Source organism: Arachis stenosperma, chromosome 5 (genome assembly GCF_014773155.1).
Source record: "Arachis stenosperma cultivar V10309 chromosome 5, arast.V10309.gnm1.PFL2, whole genome shotgun sequence".
In the NCBI taxonomy this organism is placed as follows: domain Eukaryota; kingdom Viridiplantae; phylum Streptophyta; class Magnoliopsida; order Fabales; family Fabaceae; genus Arachis; species Arachis stenosperma.
In genome coordinates, this window is record NC_080381.1 from 6,846,762 (window position 1) to 6,862,217 (window position 15,456).

At 35.7% G+C, this 15,456-nt stretch overlaps 2 protein-coding genes across 5 annotated transcripts; one reads left to right on the forward strand and one right to left on the reverse strand.

Annotated features, from left to right (window-relative positions):
* Positions 1-462: 462 nt before the first annotated feature.
* LOC130980274 (ACT domain-containing protein ACR1) lies at positions 463-5,394 on the forward strand. Of its 4 annotated transcripts, none has more exons than XM_057903955.1 (7): positions 463-902; positions 1,029-1,564; positions 1,690-1,735; positions 2,936-3,050; positions 3,486-3,553; positions 3,719-4,510; positions 4,600-5,394. In XM_057903955.1, the coding sequence occupies exons 2-7, from the start codon at positions 1,494-1,496 to the stop codon at positions 4,981-4,983; spliced, it is 1,476 nt and encodes a 491-aa protein (XP_057759938.1). In that variant the 5' UTR covers positions 463-902; positions 1,029-1,493; the 3' UTR covers positions 4,984-5,394. The 4 variants fall into 4 exon arrangements, with proteins under 4 accessions (XP_057759938.1, XP_057759936.1, XP_057759937.1 ...); XM_057903953.1 differs by having other exon boundaries at positions 1,381-1,564; XM_057903954.1 differs by having other exon boundaries at positions 1,393-1,564.
* Positions 5,395-8,385: 2,991 nt separating this feature from the next.
* LOC130981682 (uncharacterized) lies at positions 8,386-10,999 on the reverse strand. Its single transcript, XM_057905321.1, has 3 exons — positions 10,218-10,999; positions 9,436-9,623; positions 8,386-9,226 (listed from the first exon to the last, which is right to left on the reverse strand). Exons 1-3 carry the CDS (start codon positions 10,852-10,854, stop codon positions 8,600-8,602), a joined length of 1,452 nt encoding a protein of 483 aa, XP_057761304.1. The 5' UTR covers positions 10,855-10,999; the 3' UTR covers positions 8,386-8,599.
* Positions 11,000-15,456: the final 4,457 nt, after the last annotated feature.

Consider the following 15,456-nt stretch of genomic DNA (forward strand, 5'->3'; position numbering starts at 1 on the left):
AATAATTTTATTGTTTATAAATATTTAAAAAAATTCTATTTTTTTATTTAACTTTTGAATATTATATTTAGTTTTTTATTAAATGAATAACACTATTATCTTAAAAAAAATTTATCATATAAAATAAATTAAACATCAAATTATAAACTCTCAACCAAAAATGCTCGTAGTAATGAGTCAAGGGCAATAAAGAAAGGGCATCCAGCCTCCAAAGGTTGAGTGACACTCGTGTGAAAGGGAATTGCGGCCAAGTAGAGAACTGAATGCTAAAAACACGGCGTGGTGTGATCCCAAAACTGATTTCCCAACCGCATGCTCTTGAAAGAAACACGTGGCAGTCGCTTTCAGGGGAGTGAGGGAGACGAGACCCAGCCACCGCGACTTAATTTCCGAGTTTGACCACATGTGCAGAACACCGGGGCTGACACCTATAACACAAGGAACGGCTACGTGGCACTACCACACGTCTACCTTGCCTTACTGGATTAACCCCGTGGATACACGTTCTAATCATTTTCCTAATTTTGGAGACTCAGTTCTGGAAACTTGGATGATGTGGTGCGCCATTCAGGCTCAGCAGCCTCACTCTCCTATCTTATAAGTAAATCCTAATCATTAAAATATATACTGGCTTCTAACTACTCTGTTACCAAGGAGGTGCACTCCTTTTTGTTCCCAACATTAGCGGGTATGTACATATTTGTCAAGCTTCAACATCTATATATATAGACAAACACTTGGAATTGTTGAGTGAACAGGGATCACGCTGCCAAACATAGAAATCAAGAATTGCCTCCTTCTTTGTATCCCTGCCTTCTTTCTTTCTTTCTTTCTTTCTTTCTTTCACATAGCGGAAAACCTCCACTACATGAATTTCACTTCTGCTGCATCTTTTTCCACAGGTAATTCATAACCGCCCTACGTCACATATCCTATCCTCCCATGTTTTTCTTCAATTCACTAGGCGCTATTCAAATCTCGTTTATTTTACCTAGTTTCTTTTCTTTTCTTTTTTTTTGTTGGAAAAGGGAAATTGCTTGATCAATTAGTTGGAAGCTTCAACCCATAATGCCGCCCCTTTTTTTGAATCCTCCAATGCGACCGGAGAAACCGTATTTTCAATTTGAATTTCCATAACAACTTCCGGTCATTTTTTAACAAACAATTCGTTACTACGAAATTTCTCAGAGGTTCCAAAATCCTTTCAGGTTTCCAACGGTTTTTCGAATTTTTTGGTTAATTGCTTCGGTGTTATCGCTTAGAAAACAAGATTGACGGCGCTCCAATATCGCGCGTCTTTCTGCCTTTTTCAATTATTATATAAGTACGCGTTTTTTCAATTGCGATGCCGTTTTGAATGCTTCTAAACTACTCATACAGCATATTGTACAGATCGACGAAGACGCAGTAGCTCGGGTTATCACCCTGCAGCCGCCGCCGCCGTCAAACTCCAATTCATTGAAGCTTATCTGATTTGTTCTTAGTCATAGACAATGGATATATTTTACCATCCACACATGGATCGGGAAATTGAATCGCTCATTGAGAGAATACATCCTCCCAGGTACTACATCATTCGCTCTTTGATTTTCTCTTCTTTTATTCGCCTGCTTCTGATTTTTGTTTCGATCGGATGGTACGGTCCATTGTAAAGATATTTTAACGGTTTCTGTTATTCTGTGTGTATAGGGTCTGCATAGACAACGATTCTTGCCGAGAATGCACCGTAGTGAAGGTTAGCTCCATTTTTCATATCCACTTGAATATGTTTAATACTTTAAAATCATAGCTTATTCATTTAATGTGAACTTGACTTTCTAACTATGCTTGATTACCCACTGATTTTGAACCAACCCTAGTCTTGCAGTACATTATGGTATTAATATTTAATAAATCACACGATAAATTTTAGGATTATGCTATGCATCAGCAATTAGACAGATATCCATTGTGTTTGTGTAGAAATTCCTGAATTCACCCCACTTTTAGCTTAAGTGTAATACTTTATCATATGTGATGCATCACGATCCAGAGCTTGAGTTGTCACACTTATATACCACTTGCAACCAATTAAAGCGCAATGGATATTATTATCGTGCCTAATAATTGTGTTTACCTTTTTGGCCGTGACAAGTTAGGAGTACATTAGTGGTCTTCAGCTTTATTTGAGACCTATTCGTGAAACAATTTACTTTCTTATCTATTTCTTTTTTGGTGTCATCTCATTTTAGTATAAATTATATTTAAAGACAAATAAATCCCAGCTTCACTCCTAACAAATAAAAACCAAATTAGATTTGTATTCTATGAAAATGACATTATTAGGCAATCGAGAGCCACTGATTTGGGAATCAGAGGCAAATAAAGCAGACTTCCGAGCTGAAATAAGCCTCATTTCTTTGTACAATTATTGTACGGTTGAGATCAGAGAAGTATTTTAAAATAGAAATAAAAAATATTTTGTATTTAGATATATTATATAATTATTTTAGATATAAATATTTTTATTATAAAATTGCAATTATAGTTATGAATAAGAAGTTATTTTACATAAAATGGTATTTTTAGAAAATAAAGGGTATAATTATTTTTATTATATATCTGTTTATTAGTATAAAATTTTAATTAAAATTTTAATTTTGATATTATTTGTTATAGTTTATATTTTTAAATGTGTATATTTGTCTTTTTAAAAATATTCGAAGATAAATTACTTATTTTCTGCTTCATTTTTTTTAAAACAATCAACCAACAATATAAAATATGTATTTATGTTTTCTAAAAGCACAAACGAGTGAGGTCAATTGATCCAGGACACCAGAAATTAAGGACCAGGCAATAGTATCATATATCACGAGATTTAAAAAAATGTTTAACCTTTATATAGATAAATAAATCAAATTCAAATTTGTAAATATTGTGGTTCCCTTGACAGGTCGATAGTGCAAACAAGCACGGGATATTATTGGAGATGGTCCAGGTGTTGACAGATCTTGATCTTATTATTTCTAGATCATACATTTCCTCTGATGGTGGATGGTTTATGGATGGTATGTGTCTCTCTCTGCACTCCCATTTTCTTTCCCATTTATGATTGAACCAACACTGTAATTAAAGAGGGATAGGAATATATATTATTCGAACACAGAAATCTTTTAAATAACAAAATACTGACTTGTCTCTTTTTAGTTTGTGTCTACTTAAAATTGGTTTACCTGTCCCTGTGTGATGATCACTTACACATTTTTAAATAATAATTTTCTCTGGAGATAAGTAGATAATTGATAAATCGCTTTGTTTGTTGTTGTTGTTGTTACCGTATGACATATGCATGAGTCATGTACACCCTTAACCCCATAACTACTATCGTCTCTAAACTGCAATATAATGACCCTGTTCTCATCCATGTGTTGTGGTCTGCTCCTTTTTTATTATTATTATTTTAACTAGTGAATGAACCCAATTATTATAATGATACAATGCAGTGTTCCACGTGACCGATCAAGCTGGCAAGAAGCTCACGGACGAAACCCTCATGCTCCACATTCAGCAGGTCATCATCTTTCTATCTTTGTTCCCACTGTCCTATCATGTCATCACTTCAAGTATAATCCAAATCAGTACCTATTTCTATCTTATAAAACCATAAAACAAAATTAACACGAACATATAAGTGTATAAGTATAAGTATAACTAAGCAAATATATTCAACTTACAGAAACTATGTACCACTAGAAGAAAAGGAAATATCTCGAGTGATGAAGATGATGAAACTACGTCAGAACCATATGGTTGCGATGGGCCCCACTCACTCCAAAACACGGCCCTGGAGATGACTGGGCTGGACCGGCCCGGCCTACTATCTGAAATAGCTGCGGTGCTAGCGGAGTTGGGCTGTACGGTGACCTCGGGAATGGCCTGGACCCACAATGACAGAGCGGCGTGCATCATCTACGTAGAAGACGCTCTAAAAGCAGGGCCCATCAAGGACCCAATACGGCTGGGCCACGTTCAAGAGCAGCTTCAGAACGTGGTGGAGGCCCACGGCGATATCGGAGAGAGGAAAAGCGTGAGGCTGAGAAACTTGGCGGTGGGGCGCACCCACACAGAACGGCGGCTCCACCAGCTGATGTACGCGGACAGGGACTATGAGAGCTGCCGTGCGTGTCACGGGGAGAGTAGCGGGGAGCACAAGAAGGGGTGTGATGGGACCCACGTGTCCGTTAGTAGATGCAAGGACAAAGGGTACTGGGTGGTCAACGTGAGGAGCAGGGACCGTCCTAAACTACTCTTTGATACCGTCTGCGTCTTAACTGACTTGCACTATGTGGTGTTCCACGCCGCCATCAGGTCCAAGAGTTCCATGGCCGAGCAGGAGTACTTTATAAAGCACGCCGTTGCTGGTGCTTGTCTGGACGAAGAATCCGAGAGACAAAAGCTCATCTTATGCTTAATCGCTGCCATAGAACGCAGAGTCTCCCATGTACGTCTCATTCCACCCACCATTAAGGTGTATTTTTATTTAAAGTGCATGCATGAATCTGCATATAATATCATTTGTTCGCCATCACTAGCTAACGCGGTACGGTATGTATGCAGGGATTAAGGGTAGATATTCGCACCAAGAATAGGACGGGTCTACTGTCGAACGTGACAAGGGTGTTCCGTGAGAATGGACTATCGGTATCAAGGGTTGAGATTGGAACACAAGGGGACAATGCGGTGGGATCATTCTTTGTGACGGACTGTTCTGGTCAACAGGTGAACCCAAATATAGCGGAGCTGGTGAGACAAGAGTGTGGCGGAACCGTATTTACTGATCACAAGTCGCCTTATAGGGTTCCTAAATCATCATCCTCCTCCTTGTTGGCTATGGACGAAACCACCAACAATTTGGTGGCCAAGCCAATAGTTTCTATTGGGAACATGCTATGGTCTCAGATAGAACGCCTTTCAGGTAGTTTTGGCTCCATTAGATCCTGAGAACTGAGAAGCTACCACCCGGGAGCTCTCTGTGTCGTCGTGTAAATAAGCTCCATTAGAATTCTTAGGCGTCGTTTCGATTTTAGATTCCTCTAACTACTAACTTCCCTTTCCATTGTCGCTGTACATAGATTTTCCACCGTAAATGAGATTCATAGACTGACTTGCCTACATTAGTTGCTTAAAGATCTCATTCATATGTTAGTTGTGAATAAAATGAGGTTAAAGCAAATACTCTATTCTGATCAAGGGAAAATCAACGTCTTGAAGGACACTAAAAATAAACTATGCTTTTTAAGAAGTTAATAGCAAACCCAAAAACATAAATTATGCTCTTCGCTAAAACTAATTGTGTGTGCATATTAACAAAAATATAAACTAGAAGTCCAGAACATCAAATAAAATAAGAGTTTAATTTTGATATTATAAAATATTTTATACAGTTATACAATTACATTTGTCATATTTATTTTTTTAAATAATTATTTATGCTATGATGTATGTGATATTATGTGATTGGATGCATATATAAAGTTTTTATAATAAAAAGGATAAATCACGACAATCTCTTAAGAGCAGGATAACAAACAAACATTTAAAATGTGATGAAAATAATCAGACAGTACCTTTTTTTAATAAATGGTAAATAATTTTTGTATTTGACAAACAACTAATACATTTGATATGAAGTTTGGTAAAAATATTTAAATAAGAATTTAGAAGGTATATGATAAAAATCAAAACAAAAGTTTATTTTTCTAGGAGAAAAGTTCAATGTGGCCAATAATTTTTATTTATATTGACGAGTAATTTTAGCTAGCACACATTCTACGAGTGTATTTGAGTATTTTTTTTAGTATCGATTTATAAAAATACACTAATGGCTAAATACTGACTAAGAATAATAAATTATGCTGACTAATATTTTTTTTTCTAATCATATTTACAAAAAATAAATCAAATATGATTTTTAAATTTTTTTGTGAATATATATGTCACATGTTTAAATATTTCAAAATTTTATTTTATATATATGACACGTCAAATATTTTGAATATTTATTTATATTTGTATCTTTCATAATAATTTTTATCAACCATATAAATTTTGAAGTACCTATTTTGATCATTTACATGTAGAAAACCACTACATTTAGTTATATCTAGTAAGTGAAACCAAACACTCTTAGTAGTACTCTATTTAAGTATCATTCCTACTAAAGCTAATATATACACCAATTTTTAGTCCACAGAAAGTAAAAAAGGAAAAAGAAATTATGCATTTTGTAGGTAATTAGTTACCATAAATTGACAAGCTTTTTAAATTTTCATTGGTTGATAGTGTGAAAATTCTACCAATACATAAAAATTAGACAAAAAGTACACCAACTGCCAAACATTGAATTACCTTACCGTATAATTAAAAGGATTAATATTATTAAAGTATCAAACACCTTGCCGAACCAATCCTCTCGCTTCTACCTCTACACACCAATGATCCATGCATCCAGCCTCCTTCATGCTATCAAGACACCAAAGCAACCTACCCTTGGTTTTGAACTATTGACGTGTGATGTATTCAACTATTTCCTCCTTGATCAGGACTCGAGTGGGTCAATTTGGCATTGAAAAATGACAGGCAGGAATGGTTGAATTCGATTTGCGTATAGACTCTATTGATTTTGGCGTACCCGCTATCTAATGTGTGCAAAGGGTAATATAATACACTGGCATTTATAAAAACTTCAGAAGCAAAAGTGGAATCCCATGTTTTAAACTTTATCTAATGGGGAATGAAGTGCCAAGACTATCTTGGACAGCTAAACAGGTTACATGTAGAGCACCAATCCTAACTTGGAATTGAAGTCTTTTTCAGGCTTTCATCAACCTTCCAATTCGCAAGAAGTCCATGTAGCATATGATGCAGACTAAGAATGAATGTAGCTCTAACAATACTTTCCACGAGCATTTTGTTTGGGTACTGGTTAATGAATAAATAGAACAAACAAGCCCCCTGTTTCGTTTTCTACTGCTTTAGAAAATAGACTCTTCAAATGTGGTTAAAATGGGAACTTAGTTTGGAAGAGAGACTGAGACTAAGAGACAGACGGAAATAAGTCTCAGTATTATGCTTGGTATAAAGTGGGAGACAGAAACTGAAATAAGAATAAAGCTCTAATTTAATTTGCACAAAGGGTAAAGTTAGAATTAATTAATTAAAATGAAATATTTTAGGTATAAAATGTTATTAAAGTTTTAGTTTCCGTTTCCAAAAATTTCAGTCCCTTGTGTCCCACTTTTTGGAAATACTGAAATACAGAAATTTTGAAATCAGAGACTGATTTTCAGTCTCTGAGCCAACAAACATAATATTGAATTTCAGTCTTCTAGTTTCCGTCCCAATACCTCAAACCAAACGCTAGTACTTTAATTGTATGTGCTAGAGCAGCAGAGAAAGGGGAAGCATGACAAAATGCCGCATAAATGTTGAAAAAGAGAGGGGGGGGGGGGTATCCTATTGAGATCTCAGGATTAATGTGAAGCTGCACAATTATCGTGCATATCTTAGGCCGCTAGAGAACTACAAAACCAACTAGTTAAAGTTTATGCAACACTTAACACAGGTAACAACAGTTTATCTGTCCCATGAACATATTAAATTTTGTTTCCATGTCTTTCAGATTATTTGTCATTAACTGGAGTCGGTACAAAACAATATTGAACCCCTTTTGTGACGCGATAACGCCCACAAAAGCCAATTCGGCAATGTTAATAGAATCAATGAGGGTGTTTGTTGTACATCTACAACTACTAACGCCACTTCTCACATATCAGCTACATTTCTATTTTTTTTATTATGATTATTAGATTATAGAAACAAACCAAGAGTCCAGCGTAAAACAATTTCAAGAACAAATATATCAGTAAAGAAGCTACTTTTATGAATTTCATTAGTAGGATTCATACTCTGAGAAAATCAAATTTCATGTATATACATCAAAGTTTATGCGATATCATAGGAGCAATATCTAGATCAAATGGGAACCTTGGAAGGTCTAGACCAAAAAACCTCACCAAGACTATGAAATATGCACCATGTACTTGAAAATTTTGCTATTGATAAAACCAAGCGGAATAAGGATCAGGTAATCAACCTCCTCCTACGGGAAGATGCTGGATTATTTGGATTGTATAACACCTAATTATTACTAAAATAAAAGTTCTAGTCATGCTTAATTTGCTTATATGTCTTGGTCACTATATTCCAAACATTTTAGAGGGAAGTTCTCCTGATACCCTATTAAAGCAAATATTTATTGCAGCCGCTACTGATATTTTCTTACCTGGCTTCATAAGATCGTTCAAATACAAGTTCAGCCAGTTTAAAGTATTCACAAACAACTTTGAAACAGGAATTCCAATATGAAATCAGATTTTGTTCATGTGTGGTGCAGTTATAACCACACATAACATAATGCCTGGTGGATACAGGCTTTATGTACACATATATGGTTTCCAGTGTTTAATCATAAAGTACAGACACTATGCACATATTCACAAAATAAAAGGGGAATATAGTAAAAACACTTACATCTAGGCCAGTTTCTGAGGCATTGTCATATTACGTCAATGTCATCAACATTCAGCCAATCACTAGAATCCTTGGTTTCGGAATTTCGAGCACTTGAATGCTCAGAACCAGCCTGTCTGCTTAACTGCACCCAATCTCGAGAGTCTTTTGTTGAAGAGTCAGACCCTGATCCAGTTTTTTTATAACTTGAAGCAACATCCTCCTCCTCAAGATCACTGAATGACACGTCCTCTTCATTACCAGCAGGCCCAGAAGTTCCACTTCCACCAACCATTTCAGAACTATCCTCTTTCAACCAGTCATCAGCATCATCCTCATCATATGCTTCATCCAAAAATCTATTTGCTGAAATAGATGATGATTGTTCTGCAGTCAGATTTACGGGTGCTTCTTTAATCATAGACACATCAGTAGTCTGAGTTACAGGATGTTTCTCCATCTCAAAATCAGACATATCCACAGATGGGGCTGCTTCAACCACAGCAGCTTTAACTTGAAGAGGAACTGATTCTAGTGGGACACTGGTTGGCACAAGGAGATCTTGGTCTCCCTCTTTTGTAGGAAAATCACCTTTCGCAGATAAATCATGTTCTTCATTTTCTGTGCTTCTTTTCTCCAATGTATGGGCTAACATTGCTCTAGCTTCCACTATCTGCACACATTACATGAATTTCAAGTTAAAAGCATATGTCTCTATTTTATGAATTAGTTGCATGTGGTTAAAGTATTTAGACAATAAAGTAAATAACATAATCTTGGTTATACAAGGCACCAACAATGGTTAGGCCATGAAATTTCTGAAATAAGCCAAACAAATACATCAAGGCAAGAACGATCACTTCCAATTAGCATTTCACTCACTTGTGGGGTTGATAGAAGATCGGCATCACTTTTGTTGAGTCTAGGGTGCAAGAGTACAAAATAAATCATCCAAAAGCAAGCATCGCTCATATATGCCGGACAAAGTTCCATTCTAAGAGCAGCTAAGCTTGGAGCTAGACTTTCAACAGCTAGAGCGTGTTCTTGTTGCACATCAGACAAATCAAAATCTGCATTGAAATAAAATTTTGAAGATAAAGAGGCAGAATACACACGTGACATCCTAATGCTTGTGTATTCTTCCTCCATAACTCTTCTTATCCAAAAGAAGGTTCTTAAGATGAACAAAGCGAATTCTAAACAGTTTTAGCTGCTAAACATTTCGACTAGAAACAAACAAAAAAATGGTGATAATGAAAATATTGATTTTCATGGAATGGGAAAAGTAAACATTACTGTACAGATTACCAAGCTTCAAGTTCAAGCTCGACAGAGTTGTTAACATGTAAGAGAAATAAATCAATAAAAGCATACAGTCGCTAAGTTCATAATGTGTTGATGTTAAAAAGGATTAGTCTCTATGAAATTTGTGAGCAAAGTAGTAAATTAAATTTTTAATCACATCTAAATTTCGAATAACAAATAATTAATTAAGATTCAGATATTCCTGTAACCATGACCTGGAAAAACTGCATTTTGTGCTTTTGATTGCTCTGAATCCAAAAAAAGAAGTAACATTCAGGAAAAGAAATTGGCGATGATAAGAAAGACAGAAATTACCTACTTATTAATTCTGATAACAGGGAAAAGAAAATTGAATATACCATCGGAATCGGCAACATGAGGTAGAGGGAAATCCAACCAAGTCTCGGGATGCATCGCAACGTCTCTGGCAAAGAGCACAACGTCCTCGGTTATTCCAACCACACCTTCGAGATCGTAATCATCTTCTTCGGGTCGAATCTGAAGGAAATTCGACGCCATCTTCGTCAATTCCGACACCGCCTTGTTCTCGGAAAGCTTGGAGATCCCACTCCTGAACCTCCCGCTGATCTCCGCAAAATCGCTTCGGATTCCAGCAATGAGGTCTTCTTCTTCTTCTTCTTCTTCTTCTTCTTCTTGCCCTCTCGGCGGTGCATCCGAATCGAGGTTGCCTGCGGGATGGGCGGCGAGAGCGTGGTCGGCGGGAGGGGGAGGGGGAGGGGGAGCGAGGAAGGAGGCGACACCCCATAACTGGCGGGAAATGGATTTAGTGAGCTCGGAGAGGTCCTCTTTGACGCCGCGAGGGGTGGATGCAGGGGACGGGGATGAGGGTGAGCGTGGATCGGGTATAGCCGAATCTGAATCGGGTTTGGTGTTGGGAGGATGGGGCTCATTGGCATTAGGAGGGTTATGGTGTTGTTGTTCGTCTTCGTCGTCGAGTCTGAGTGAGTTAGCAATAGTCCTTGCGAACCAGGACATGGTTGATTCCAATCTCTCTCTCTCTCTCCAACCAGGTTTCAAGTTTCAAGTTTCATCCATGATGATCGATGAGTTCATCACTACATTACTGATGAGGACCTCTAACCTCTTAACCAGATAATACCCTTTGTCTCTTATGCGGCGTCGTTTCGCCCTCTACTAAACTACGAAGAACAAACATAATAATTTTCAATCATCTAACCATTCAGCTATAATTTTCAATTTTTTATACATTGATCTCCAATAAAATAGTCCACATTTTGACTCTTAATATATGATTTTAGTTTGACAAAATTATTATTTTTGCAACGAAAATTGACTCATGCATTTGAATTTGGATCCTCTAAAGTTTAAATTTTACTTTAGAGAGTAAAATGTAATTTTTTATCATTAATTTTATAGGTGAGACTAAAAATAAATATAAAAGAAAAACTATTCAAAAGTAGAAGATCACACTTTATTCTCTAAAATAAAATTCAAATTTCAAAGGATTCAAATTTCATGTATTTAATCCAATTTTTTTTAAATATTTTTAAATAAACATATAAAAAAGTGGAGAAAATTTTTTATCACTAATACAGTAATAACTTTTTCAATTTTTTTTACCTTTTTGCTATTCATGTAAAAAATACTAAAGAAAAAAAAAACATTGTTAGATTGAAAATAAATATTTCATAGGACATGTATATAAAATTGGTGATACGCTTAAGGCTAGCAACTTGGCTTGGTATTCGAAATGTGATGCCAATTACGAAGAATTTTCGATATATTTGTGTATAAATATACGTGTTATTTTTTAAATAAAAATAAAATTTAAATTTGTAATTTTTAGACGAATATAAAAAAATTATGTCATTTGAGTTATAGTTTGTTGGTCTCTAAGTGAGTATAAGGAGGTTATGCTATTTGAACTATAATTCGTTAGCACAAATATATATGTTTGGTTTAATTTATTTTTAATTATATTTATATTTTAATATATATTTTATATTAATAATTAATTTTAGTAACTAATTTTAGTATACACGTAGAATAGTCATTTTAGTTATTAGCAAAAAATAACTTCTACTATAATTTTATTACAAATTTATTAATTATTATAATTCTCTGTAAATAAGAATTTAGTTTTGGAGGTCCTTAAAGAAATATTGTTGTGCTTTTAAGTTGTTTTCAAATTTTAGGTGTACAGTGAATTTGTAATTGTCAGAAATTCTAAAACAGGAATGCCCGTTATAGACGAAATCCACAATGGGGCCATCGAGGTCTTACTTGAAGTCAGTACTCTTATTTCCGTGGCCGTGCCAGAGAGAATCAGAGGGGAAGAAGAAGAAACGGACGCCAGTTATCGAGGCCGTCCCAAGGTAATAAAGTCAAGGGGGGCAACTCCTTCTGTGCATTCGAGAGTTGTTTTTCCTGTTGATGGGGAGAGATATTCGAAGGAGATTCCATCTCCTGCTAAACTTGATAAAGGTAAAGCAGTGGTAGTTATTCAAGAAGCTGTTAAGGAGAAAGAAACTGACTTGGACGAGGAGTTTTTCGAATAGGGTGATGATAAATTGGTGAGTACCATTTCGATAATTCCGACTGAGTACTTGGGAGAATATGAGGGGAACCCCAATGAAGACTATGATATGGATGATGAGGGTGCTTTTTCATTCCTTCGGTATGAGGATGAACCGACTTATTTCCAGAGACCTTCTGAGAAACAAAAATTTCATCTTCGTCCTCTGCATGTCACATCAGTGATGAGTGGAATTCAAGACAACAAAGTCTTCGTCGATGGAGGAGCAGCGATTAGTTTGTTGCCGGAGAGAATGCTGATGAAGGTAGGCAAGCATCCTGATGATTTGATTCCCACTAATATTTTCGTGACCGATTATAGTGGAGTTTCTACCCCTGCAAAAGGTTTGGTTACCCTTGGGGTGAAAGTGGGTCTTCTGATCGAAACACTGTCTTTATGGTAGTGTCATCGAAGGCTAGCTATAACGCTTTGTTGGGACGTGACTGGATCCATGGAATCGGGGCAATACCATCCAATATGCATTAGAGTGTCCTTTTATGGACAGACAAAGGGAAGCCTGAAGTGGTTAAAGCTGATTCGAATCTGTGTGTCGAACAACTGCATGTCGATTTCAAGGTATATAGTCCTAAATTAAAGCCTTTGAATGTCGAAAGGGTGTTCATTTCATACAACTGTAAAGGTTATTTTCTGACTTCAGAAGGCCTAAATGTGAAGCTTCGTCATCCAAGACTTGACGTTCCTCCAACAGATTGGGACTGCTCAGCGTAAGAGGTGATTTGAATACGTCCTTACATAGCTGATGAACAAGACTCTCGAATTACCTAGTAATTTCAAGAAATTATTTAAGTAGTTTTTCTTTTGTTGAAAATAAAAGTGATTCTTCTGATGAAGTTGAGTAATTTAGGGATGTAGTTTCATCTTTTTCAATTTGTAGTAAAGATTCGATTGCTTTGATCAAATTTAGTCATGGTTTAGGTTCTTTTTGCTTTCCTAAATTTGATAATGTTATCAATCAAACCGATGTCGATATAGCAGAGGTACATTGTATCGAGAAAACTTCGATTGTGGAAACGATTGATAATAAAGCATGTTTCAATTCTAATGAATCTGTTGATTTGTCTTTTGATTGCATTTGCGATTTGGAGCCTTTGGGTTTCGAAAAATATTCAGTAAAAGATGATGAAGTTAAAAAAGGTTTTGAGTCACAAGATTCTTTAGAAGAAGTTAATTTGGAATCTGATAATGATGGTCGAATCACTTACATATGTAAGAATCTCGTGGAACCATGTCGGACCGACTTACTTAATCTTTTACATGAATTTAAAGACTATTTTACTTGGGATTATCATGAGATGCCTGGTCTCGATCGTTCTCTTGTGGAACATCGATTAGCATTAAAACCATTTGCTCGACCAGTGAAGCAATCGTCTCGATGATTTGTTCCTGAAATAAATCAAAAGATTAAAGAAGAGATTGAGCGTTTGATTAAAGCAAAATTTATTCGAACTGCATGTTATGTGGAATGGGTTTCGAATATTATTTCCATAACGAAGAAGAATGGAAAATTGAGAGTATGCATAGACTTTCGAGATTTAAATAATGGTACTTCGAAGGATGAATATTTTATGCCTACAGCAGACATGTTAATTGATTCTGCTGCAGGTAACGAAATCCTAAGTTTTATGGACGGTTATTCAGGGTATAACCAGATTTTTATTGCAAAAGATGATGTGTCCAAAACTGCTTTTCAATGGCCTGGAGCATTAGGCACATATGAATGGGTGATTATGCCATTCGGTCTAAAGAATGCTGGCGCTACATATCAACATGCCATGAATGCTATTTTCCATGAGTTCATGGGAAAAATTATAGAGGTTTATATCGATGATGTTATGGTTAAATCAAGTTCTATGAATCAACATCTCGATCATTTGACTCTGGCGTTTAACACAATGCAAAGAATGGGATTAAAACTGAACCCTTTAAAGTGTGCATTTGGTGTGTCTGTATGGAATTTTCTAAAATTCGTGGTTCGTAAGAAGAGAATTGCTATTGATAAAAATAAAGATAATACAATCTTAGAGTTACCTCCTCCTAAGTCGAAAAAGGAAGTGCAATATTTTCTTGAAAAGGTTAATTATCTTAGAAGGTTTATATCAAACCTCTCAGGTCGAACTCGGATATTTTCACCCTTAATAAAACTAAAAAATGATGAAAAGTTTACATGGACAGACGAACAGCAAGAAGCTTTTGATTCGATTAAAGCTTATCTGTTCGTCCTTACGAGCCATTAAAATTATATATTGCAGCATCAATGGATATCATTAGATGCAAGTTGGCTCAAGATGATGAGAAAGGACATGAGCGAGTCATTTATTACCTTAATAGGGTGTTAACTGATATCAAAATAAGATATTCACCTGTTGAAAAATTGTGTCTATCTCTTTATTATATCTGTATGAAATTTTAAAGTGTTATATGGTTGCAAAAACTGTGCATGTGATTGCACATACCGACTTAGTCAAATACATGTTATCCTATCCTATATTGAGAGGTCGATTAGGAAAATGGATGTTGACTTTGATAGAATTTGACTTGCAATACATTCCAGCTAAGGTTGTGAAGGGACAAGTCATTGCGAATTTCATTTGAATAATCCCAATGTCCAGGGAAAAACATAATTGATGTACTTGTTGACTCTTGGAAGTTATATTTGGATGGCTCAAAACATAAAAATGGTGCTGGAGTAGGAATTTTAATTATTTCACCAAAAGGTGTTCCCTCGGAGTTTCTCTTCAAATTAAAGTACCCTTGTTCAAATAATGTGGCTGAACATGAGGCTTTAGTATTAGATCTCAAAATTTTGGTCAGTAAAGGGCTTTAAATATTCAGATATTTGGAGATTCCCAGCTGGTCTTGAAGCAGTTATCAAAAGAATTCAAGTATAATAATAAAAAATTACAAAAGTATCTTTCGATAGCATGGGAGTTATTGGCATTCTTTCGAAAAGTTTCATTGGTTCATATTCCAAGGGTTCAAAATAAAATTGCTAATGAGTTATCCCAAATTGCATCGAGATA

Coding starts and splice junctions, on each gene's coding strand:
- LOC130981682 (XM_057905321.1), bottom strand. CDS start 10,854: ATGTCCTGGTTCGCAAGGACTATTGCTAACTCACTCAGACTCGACGAC. Junction 9,624..10,217: donor TCATGTTGCCGATTCCGATG/GTATATTCAATT, acceptor ATTTCAATGCAG/ATTTTGATTTGTCTGATGTG. Junction 9,227..9,435: donor ATCTTCTATCAACCCCACAA/GTGAGTGAAATG, acceptor TAATGTGTGCAG/ATAGTGGAAGCTAGAGCAAT.
- LOC130980274 (XM_057903955.1), top strand. CDS start 1,494: ATGGATATATTTTACCATCCACACATGGATCGGGAAATTGAATCGCTC. Junction 3,051..3,485: donor TGGTGGATGGTTTATGGATG/GTATGTGTCTCT, acceptor GATACAATGCAG/TGTTCCACGTGACCGATCAA. Junction 4,511..4,599: donor TCATTCCACCCACCATTAAG/GTGTATTTTTAT, acceptor GTATGTATGCAG/GGATTAAGGGTAGATATTCG.